A 10,955-nucleotide genomic window follows, 5' to 3' on the forward strand; every position below is an offset into this window, starting at 1 on the left:
GCTAGAAATGGGAACGGGGGAGAAAACAACTCTACATTATCCTGCTGGTGCTAACCTCACTGCAAGCTTTATATTCCTCACAAGGACTCAGCAAATTGAAGTGCCTGCAAATCCAGCTCTTGTTTCATAACGCAGTTCATCAACCAGTCACTGCTGAAAGTCCGTATCCCTTTCTTTGCAGCTGATAATGCTTCTTCCATGTCTTCTTCACAAGCAACAAAAATTGTTTTTGATGCTTCATTTACTTTGTCCAGTCCAGAAATTATCTGTGTATGTCACAGAGATTAGCAGAAGGGAAGCTAATGCAGAAACAAAATCTATTCTCATACCAAATTTGATATAGACTCTATTAAACAAGGTGTGGACCAAATTTTACCGTTTACTTTTTGAGAAGTTAGTGTTGTGATTTGGATTTTCCTGAGCACCATTTCACAACTTAAAATAATAGCAGTTATGACATTTTCTATCATATGCACGTGTGTATCTTTGGGACATTTATGTTATTAATTCATAATTAGACTAGGAGATAATGATTATGCCATTAGCAGAGCAATACAAGTGTTATTGAAGGAGGACGCAGGATACAGATCTTAGTAGAATGAGGCAAGAATCAGAGAGCTTACATTTCCACCAGCAGAACTGACAATGGTCGATAAAGCCTCAACTGGAGGCTGGACATTGGTGGATATGCATACGTCATATCCTTTAAGCAGCGCTCTGGGTCTGGCTTTTGCTCTCAAAACTGCATCTTTTAACTGAGTTCCGTACTTGAGCATGTATTCCTCATCAAGTAAAGTATATGGCAGTTCATCTGCACATCAAATGGGTTAATTTGAAAAGATTAGACTTTCTTGATATGTGGTTAGGTTTTTCAAAATAAGACATTTATTTTACACTTAACTCACCCACAAATTTGCTTTTCCGGAAGCTTTCTTTTAACCAACTTGATGAGACTATCCAAGCACTGTTTAAGAGATCATCACATGTATCAGCGTTAATATTCATATTACGTGACAAACACATATATACTAGAACACATCCATGTCAAAGCATTCCCATAAACCAATATGTAAAAGCCTGCATCTGCTTACTTAAAGGTCAAATTATTTAAAAATCCATTACTTTTGAATCTTCTTTATTTTTATGATTTTAACAAAACAAGATGTGACCTTTAATTAGGAATTCAATTCCGGTAAGAGATGGCCTATGGAGAAGTCTTCCCTCCCTATCTTGAAAATTGAAACTCAAGTATGCCAAACTATACAACAACAACAACAACAATTAACTCTTATTTCCAAACTAAATAGAGTCAGCTATGTGAAGTGAATATTTTTCATTATTCAGTTGATATACATTATTTTAGGTCCCCCCATTTTCCCATTCACTTTTACCGCTTATTTAGCACATTTCTGTATAAGCACATCGTCTGTACCTTGGACATAAATAGACCATCTTGATCCACTATCCATCCTAATTTTATCCATTGTTGTAGGGGTAGATATTCATCTTAACATCCACATCTCTATGATGCTTATGTTTATCTTAGATGTCCAATGGTCACTCTCACACTGAACAGCTGACCTAACCACAATTCTATAGAACTTACATTTTACTTTGTCGAGGATATTACAATTGGGTAACACATCTGTTGCGTTCATCCCGTTTAACCATCATATTTTAATTTTAGGAGTTACATACTCATCTATTGCTCTTTTCTTTTAGATGATAGACCCTAAATACTTGCATTGATTGCATTTGGGCACCAAAACTGTATCCAATTGAATCTCCTCTCTATTCCTTCCGCAAGTCTTACTTCTACGTAGCCTGAAATCCATACTCTTAAGCATTCTCCACAGCTCCAACTTTTGTTTAACTCCTTCACTAGAGCACAGACTCGAAGAAAACTCTATTATGGAGAACTAGTCTGCATCCCATTCTGTTGTTGTTACATTTGTAACCTCTCAATCATTCATGTACTTAATGGAATTAATTATATATTTGAGATAAGTACTTTCTTTTCTAGCACCCACCAAACAACTTCCATGAGTACATTATCATATGCCTTTTATAGGTCAATGAATATTATGTAAAGACCTTTTCACCTCTCCATATACATTTTTACTAATCTTCTTAATAAAAAGAGAGGCTTTGTTGTAGATCTACCTAGCATAAATTCAAACTAGTTCTCTGATCTTTAGCAGTTTTCCTAAGTCTGTGTTCAGTCACTCTTTCTACAACTTCTCATGTGACTCATTAATTTATTGTCTGGCAGTACGTATGGCTTTGTAGGCCCTTTATTCTTGTTACAAAAAGTCAACTATGTAGTTATGCGTGTGATTATGTAAATATTCCTTTCCTTAACTTGGTAGCATAATTTTAGGGATTAGCATAATTTCAGGATCCACACTCTTGTACATTAGAAAGAATATGCAGAAAATGTTCTCCAATATACTTCAATAGCAATTCTTAAAAATAGAAATTCTCCAATATACTTCAATAACGATTCTTAAAGATAGAAACCAAAGTTCTTTTCTTCCACTCATTTGGCATCTTTTTAGATTTTAGTATGCCATTAATAGCTGAATTACCAAGCTATTTCAACCTCTCCAAGGCACTTCTATACTTTTATAGGATACCATATGGGCCTCAAGATCTCCCTATTTTTATATTCTTCATGGTCTTTTTAACTTCAACAAGCTTGACTCTATAAGCGTAGTTAAGATTCTACTCAACAATAAGTTTTACAAAGTTATCCTCATGACTTGCATTAAACAGCTTATCAAAGAAGCCTCTCCATCTCTGTTTGATCTTACTATCTCCCGATAAAATTTGTTAATTATCATCTTCAATGCACTTGACCTTATTTAGATCTGTACCCTCTTTTCCTCAAGTGGTGCTAGCTTATACACCTTTCTCCCTCTCACATCTGGAAGTTAAAAACTATTCGAATTCAACTTTTCAATTAGAACAAAAGTCATTCTGAAAGATATGAATTCACATCCAAAGCAACATGATTTTGCAAGAATTTAATGTTTCAGAATGAAATCTCCAATTGAAACCCAAAATACCCCTCCTCCCCTTATATGTTTCTTTAAAATAAATAAGGGCAAAATAGAAAATTTAGTACATTTTTTATTTTTTATTATTCCGAAGAATAGAATTGAAACAAATTCTATAAATTAATTCCAGACACATGAATTTTCTTATAATAAATTGAATTCTTTTATGAATTTAATTGAATTCTAACATGAAAATATATCCAAACAGTAAATATACAAATAGAGAAAGCCAAGGATATGGAAGTAATTTGGTTGCAGTACTTTGTGAACTAAAATATGTACAAATGAAAGAAAAATAATTCCAATAGGGCATACTTGCATTATGATTTTCAGAGCAACAAAGTTAATTGTGAAAATATAACTTTGATTTACATCTCCATTTTATTATTGTCTTTTAAATCAGGAATAGATTATAATTGAAATTTTGACTTCATAACTGCACATTCATTGCAGAAATTTCCAGTCAAAAAAGAAGATAATACACTATGCTTAATACATAAATGTAAATGACCTACTCAAACATATCATATAGAAGGTAAAGGGGAAAATGGTGGAGCAACAGAAGCAAATTATTAAACTAAAGCAGCATAAAAAATACAAGGATCAGATTAAGACTCACCCTGAGCATAAAGCAGTGCAGAAATTGAGAGTTTTTCTTACTTTTCCTGTGACTACATGTGTGCTTGCACTTCCATCAGATATAACAATACCACCAAGGGTTTCAATTACCTATGAAGAAGAAATTAGTTTGCAACAAATACAATAAACAGAAGCATAAAAGGGAAATCTGAAGCATGATATAGATTATAGTATAGAATCTTAGAAAGCAAAATCAGAATAATTGGAAAATTTGGTTGGTGTTCATTTAATAGAACTTACAAAAGTTCTTCCATAATAAAAGTTGGTAAAAGGAAAGCACTCATTATGATACTTCCCATATAAACAATAGCATCTGCCTAGATATCCCTAAGTCTATCTACATGTTCACACGTGTGCTTGTAGACTTCCCTATAGAAAATGTTTTCTATTTTATATGAGGAGCTAGTCTTGGAAAAGAAGGGCGCATCAAAAGATAATTTCTAAGTGGAAACGGTAATAGGAAGAATTTCCCAACACTCGTAAAATAGGAATGAGAAGATGGCAACATTTGATCTAATTATCATTCTTTTCAAAGAGAGCAATAAAGTAACAAACCACAAAATACCAATTACATCAATATGTGATTTACCTTAGAATGGACTACATAAATTGGATATACCTTTGTAAGATGCATTTTCTTAGCATCATCAGCAATATTCATTAGCATGATTCTTATGCTTTCTCTCTTGGATGGAAGTTCTTTGCTGCCCAATGCTTCTGATGCCATGTTAATTGTTCTCCCTTTTTTGGCATTGTCTTCCATGCAATGACTAGTCAAAGGATTTGTAGAAGTAACCCCAATAAAAGAACAACTTTTTGAAATGCCCAAGGGGCATTTGTTAAAGCAAGGATCAGTTCTTTCACTCCCTGATCCTGAATCTAAAGCCATGATAGATTCTGTTTCACAATCAGTTTGATGACTTCCCTTCACTCTTTTTGACTTCAGTGAAGACAGTGAGGCTTCCCAAACCCTCTTTGTACCTTGTGTATAACAGGAACAGCATTTGACATCAATATCAGCTTCAATCTTTTCCAATTCTGCACCATTAGTCATCTTGCTGCATTTCTGTCCTTCACACAAAGCTGGTTCTTCACAGTCCCTATTCCAAGAAAAACCTGCTGGAAACAACCAAAAGCATTGGAGCCTGACCTGTAACAACCTAAGAAAACCTGCTTGCAAAGATGGTAGAGATCCAAAAAATAGCACCTAAACACCAAGTAAAAAAATGAACCTTTCAACTTCAGCCCCATGTAAGTAGGATTATCACAGATATAGAAATATCAATAAGATCACTTCAAGATTTCAAAATATATAGAAATATCCAAACTGAATGATAATGCACCAATGCGATGAATCTAATGTAAATTACCAAAATTAAAAACATAAATTTCTTTTACCATCTAAATTGCTACCTTCTCCAAGAAATTCATCCCCTATCATTCTTTTAGAACGAGACCTTTCTGCTATTTGATTTTCTGTGTTCAACGTATTGCAACCCTCCTCAGGCTGAGTAGATATAGCAAGAGCTGCTAAAGACTCCATATGAGGTCTTAGTGGAAAAAGGAACTTCCATGGCTCTGCATGGTTAGCTGAAGTATCCTCATTAAGATGTGAAACCATAAGGATTGAACCGCCAGGATAGCATAATGCTCTACGGATATCAGCCTTAATGGGCAGCCTGCGACGAGCTCGACCTTTTTTGTCCACCTCTGCTATTGATTCAAAACCCTGCATTGCGTTATACTCAAATATTAAAAATGAAATAGCAAATTCTCGTCAAAATACTCTACATTAACTAAAAAACATCAGAGCTAGTATGAATGTAGAATTATGGAGAATTTCCTGATGCATTTAAGTGAATAAAAGACCAACAATGAAAAAAAGTAGCTTCAATCCTCACCAATGCACATTATAGTAGTCACTACAAAAACATAAATGGTATGAAATATGCAAGAAGTTACGATAAACCTCAGCCTGAAGTTTTTCTGATTCCTGCATTACCTGTTTAAGCCAAAAACCCTCAGATTCCTTATCTCCCCAACAGTATATAGTGCGAACACCAACACTCTGAAGTCTCTTCCTTAATTCCATGTACAAGCAGCGACCGAGTCCCTGGATATAACTAAGTTATGGCAGTAAAGTAGAGGATGATTACAAGTAAACAAATATATGTAGCATGACCCTGCATAAGGGCTTCACACATAAATAGTGAACAAGTACATGTGTGTGAGACAAATTATACAATTAGAAAAATTATTATTAACTTTAATTTTATGTTCAACTGATATGAAGACTGAAGTGACAATTTGTTCATATGTCTTGAAATATAAAATCAAAAACTGCCTTCTCAAGGACTAAAATCATTTCTGCAAAACTTACATTACAGTATGCTCTAATCTTGTGTACCTTCGCATATGGCAATTAAACTGCATTACATAGTATGAAAAGCAAGCAAAAGAAAAGAAAAGAAAAGCATGAAACTATATAAATCCAATCAGTGTATAGGTGCATTCTTTTAGTAGAATACAGTTTCATTTCAGATGGTGGAATTGAACAAATTTTGAGGAACTATGAACCAAGATAAGAAATATAATGGCACCCAACAGAAACAGAAAGCAGAAAATAGACCTTATGCTGGTAGACTGAACTAACAGCAGCAAGAGGAATCTCAGCATACTGTGTGTCAGCAGGGACTATTTGATATGTAATGGCAGCTATAACCTGTAAAAACAACATAAAGAATATGGTCACTAAAAGTTTGTAAAGAAATAGCCAACAAATTTGTTCAGCGCAGAAAATTCTTATAGTGCACAGTGAACAAGCACCATTCTGCGCTAACTTCATTATGTGCTTGGATGTGTTAGTGATGGATAACCGGATAAGGCAAAATGGGTAGAATAGCAGGAACTCCGCATGCCACAATTATTCTATTATAAAACACTTCTTAAACACGTTCTTTTTTCTTTTCTTTTTCCTTTTTGTTTTGGCATTAAAGGTAACAATGTGAAGTCGACACCAACAGTAACAGATCATAGATCAACAAAAACACAAACACGAAGTATATAAACTATTAATGCTGAATAACATTGCTTTTAGGAGTAATAACTGCTTTTCATAAAAAGTTGTTCAATCACAGATCTGTGAGGTGCCAACATTGTTTTCAACTTCTCATAACTGAAAGCCAAGCAACATAATGAAAGATATAGCAAGCATACTTCTCCATAACCTTCAACAGACTTGGATTGCAAAAGCAACGAGCAGTATTTCCTGCAAAATCCATCAGTAATATGGTCAAATGGTTTATCTACAAAGTTAATGGAATCTTATGATTCTTGATTTGATTGGTATGATTTGTTTCGCCATTATATCTATTTGAATCTATGGGGTGAATTTATAGTTGTTACAATCTTACAATTCTCAATTCAATATTCACCATTATTACGGTTCAAATCTAGGAGATGCGTTGTTAATGTGCCTAACGTGATCCAATCAGCAGAATTAATATGAATCAATCAATTCAGCCGATTCGTTTTCTGGAGGGTTGATAGATCCTATAACTTTAAATTTTAATGTTTCACTTCAGTTTTTTAATATGAAAAGTGCACAACTATTTTTCTTCCATCAATCATTCTTTTCCCACTCCTCTTCTTTCTTGTATTTTTTTTAAAATTATTTCTCTAATTACAGTAGTCAAATTATGATATTTTACATTAACAATTTAACATATCCTTACTTTTTAATTTAACTCACTTATTTGATCAAATTTAAATGGAGTTTCACATATAATGATGATCATTATCTATAATTAACATCTCATAATTTATAATATAAAACTATATAACATAATAAAGATATATTATTCTATCGTAAAGCATACTTCTATTTATTTAAATGCTAATTTTTTATTTACCGAAATGTCATTGTAAATTTTTTCACTTATTTTTTAGGCATATATAGTTGGTAATTAGTTTGAAGAACTTTTATCGAATTTGATTCAATTCGGTTTTCACAAAATGAAAATTTCAATTCTCAATTGGAACCTTGATTTGACAACTACACCAACAATATCATAGAATAATGAGCATGCCGTTGATGTGCCATAGAGCTTTCAAGTTTCAACAGAAATATTACCAGCAAATTTACATGAGGCACCCAAAGTAACAAATTAAGCATTATGGACCTTGACTATGAAAAGAGGAGGCTAAATTTCAGCAAGTACCGTAGACAAGAATAGAAAAAATGAAAATGATCTATACCCATTTGAGACACATTTTTCTAGAAAAGTTGATTGCTTTCCGGTATTTGCAGTATATTTCATTGTAGGTAGTTCTCTATTGTATATCTTTAAAACCTCCTACAAAATCCAAGTATATACACATTTAGAAGAAATATAGTGGTTTAAAGTAGATAAAGTAAAACTAAAATATAACAGAATATCAAAACGTATATATTGGAAAATTTGACTAAATGAGAAAGGCCGCTAAAATTAGTATAGCAGAAGAAACAAAAGAGAAGATAAGCAGAGTGAGATGATGTACCTCAATATAGGATTTGCAACGGTCACCAGAATATTTTGAATTTACTAGGACAAAAATATGGTCATCCCCAAGAATGGAAGCTTTCCCTGCTTCAGTTACTTAAAAGAAAAATTAACAAAAAGCAGAAAACAAATGCTATTTTACAATAATTTCTCGTATGAATTAGATGGTACATATACCTTCTCCTTCAGCTTTAGATTTCCAAATATCATCATTACATCTTCTATTAAAGTCTTCTCTCACTGTACCAAAGAACAAAATTTAGCATGTTGTGTTATATCTATACAAAATCAACCCACTAATTCAACATGCACTTTTTTGTTATGATTGTTAAATATGATAATATATGGTGTATGTTTGGCTCAAAAAGCAATGGAGCTTAACACTGATTCATTCAGTTTCCTTCAGTTTCTGGGCGTCCAAACAAATAAAAGAAAGAATACATTGCAAGTATGCTGAAACAGGTTGAAGGGATACCTGAAATTTTGATTTTTGCGCTTTTGGTGAGAGAAATTTGGAGGCTATTGGGATCTGATTGGCAAGTGAAGTTGTTCGCTTCTACAATGACCTCGCAATTACCTGTAGATATGGGGGAAAACATAGGAATTAGAGAAATGGAAGATTTAATTTCTAGGTTTTCTGCGAATCGTTCCTTTTTTTTTTTGTACCGATTAGGATTGGAGAAGGAGACGATGAGGCCTTCCTTGGCGCCATGACTCTGGTTTGGGTTTTGGAAGTGATACTGTGAAAGGCGGAAAGCGAGAATACTTAAAAGAAGCGGGAAGAATGGGTTTTTCTGTAATTTTGGCTTTTTTACCCCATCAATGAATTTATTTTATTTTAATAAAAAAATTACTATTTATTTCCTATATTAAAACGAATCTTATTAATTAATATTTTAATTTTAAAAAATATAATAAAATATTGTTAAATTTTAAAAAATTATTATTATTTATTATATTAATTTTAATCATTAAATATTTTACTATTCAATTTTTAGATAAAAAACTTAAATATATTCTTAAATTTTAATTTTTGTTGTTAAAAGAATAATCCCATAAAAAACCCGTAAAAATAAGGAGAAAAAAAAAAGGAAACTAAAATATTTGTGTGATTGGTTTCACGAGAAATATAATTTATAAAAATTTTCCAAGAAAACAAGATTAGAAAAAGAAAATTTTGACTTAATGTGATTGATTCCCACGAGATATGTAGACTAGTAAAAAAAAAATAAGTGCAACCCATAAAATTTTCCTATAAAACAACAAGATTAAAAAAAAAAAAAAAAAAAAAAAAAAAAAAAAAAACCTGTGTATGTGATGTGGAGACTGAATAGGTGAGCCTAAGAAACAAAAGAAAATAGCCATATTTGAGGATGAATATTACTCATTGTTGTTGATTAATTTGTTTATTTTTAAATTTAATTAAAAATATTAAGTAATTTTATAAATTAAAAATTAGAGATAATGATATCTTATTATTAAAAATATATTATTTTATTAATGCAAAATTAATCTGAATGTACTTAAACCTTTTACCTAGTCTTTATAATTGAAAAAAAATTATTTATTGATATTTTAATTTTATATAAAATCCAATAATTATTATTTAGCATTTTAAATTTTTTATAATATTTAACAATTAAAATTAATAAGATAATTAATTAATTAATTTTTTAAAATTTTAATAAAATTTTAATGTAGTTTAATAAAATTTTAATGTAGCTTAATGATATTTTTTAAAATTAATAAGATAATTAATTAATATTTTAAAATTACAATAAATTTTATATAAACTAAATAATAATTTTTTATTTTAATTTATATATATATATATATATATATATTTTAAAAAATTATTATCAGATTTATTTTTTAAAAATTAACTTAGTTCAATCTTTATTTTAAAATCATTTAATTAAAATTTTATATTTTAAAATTAATTAAAGAAGTAAATAATATAAATAATTAAAATTTTAAAAATTAAATAATATATATAAATATAATTAAAATAGAACTAAATAATATAAATCATTGAAAGTAATTTATAAATTTTCAAATAAAATAATTAAAAAATTAAATTTTATTAAAATATAATTAAGTGATTTTAAAATAAAAGTCAACTGATTAATTTCACAAAAGTTTAAAGAGTTGCTTTAATACAAAAATGCAAAGCATTTAAGTATATTCAATCAGAAAATCCTTAAAACTTTGCTTTAGGCGCACTCAGGGAAAACCAAGGGTTTTATGTGAAAATAATTTTTTATGAAAAATATTTTTCATGAAATAATTTATTTTTTATTACTTAATTTTAATTTAAAAAATAAAATTTATTAATCAATTTATATTATAATGATCTGGCGAAAATCCCTGTTATGCCATGCAACTTTTTATTTTGATCAATGGATAGCCATGGGGGCCTGGTTAAGGGCTTATATTCACTTTGAAACCGTTGATCCAATCTGACATGTGGATCACATCAAAACCAACCCACTATTTAATGGTTCAAAATTAATTTCCATTTTTTTATGAATTTTTTTAATTTTAAAGCGATTATAGTCATAATTTTTTACAAATCCTGTTTTGATCAACTCCAAAACGGTCTAACCGGTTTCGGTTTTTAAAAATTAAAAGTTAAAAATTTAAATAAAAACAAAAAAAATACATCTTCAAAAAATATTATATGTACCATTAAAAAAAAGAAATTTAATTAAATATT

At 30.5% G+C, this 10,955-nt stretch overlaps 1 protein-coding gene across 1 annotated transcript; it reads right to left on the reverse strand.

The window, feature by feature from the left end:
- Window positions 1-8,997, reverse strand: LOC110622583. The gene is made up of 14 exons (XM_043959690.1): window positions 8,906-8,997; window positions 8,715-8,816; window positions 8,417-8,479; window positions 8,238-8,326; window positions 7,956-8,053; window positions 6,915-6,966; window positions 6,328-6,420; window positions 5,701-5,811; window positions 5,097-5,427; window positions 4,318-4,817; window positions 3,679-3,788; window positions 906-964; window positions 624-811; window positions 1-266 (listed from the first exon to the last, which is right to left on the reverse strand). The coding sequence occupies exons 1-14, from the start codon at window positions 8,949-8,951 to the stop codon at window positions 78-80; spliced, it is 2,031 nt and encodes a 676-aa protein (XP_043815625.1). The 5' UTR covers window positions 8,952-8,997; the 3' UTR covers window positions 1-77.
- Between the last annotated feature and the right edge of the window lie 1,958 nt (window positions 8,998-10,955).

This window comes from Manihot esculenta, chromosome 9 (genome assembly GCF_001659605.2).
Source record: "Manihot esculenta cultivar AM560-2 chromosome 9, M.esculenta_v8, whole genome shotgun sequence".
In the NCBI taxonomy this organism is placed as follows: domain Eukaryota; kingdom Viridiplantae; phylum Streptophyta; class Magnoliopsida; order Malpighiales; family Euphorbiaceae; genus Manihot; species Manihot esculenta.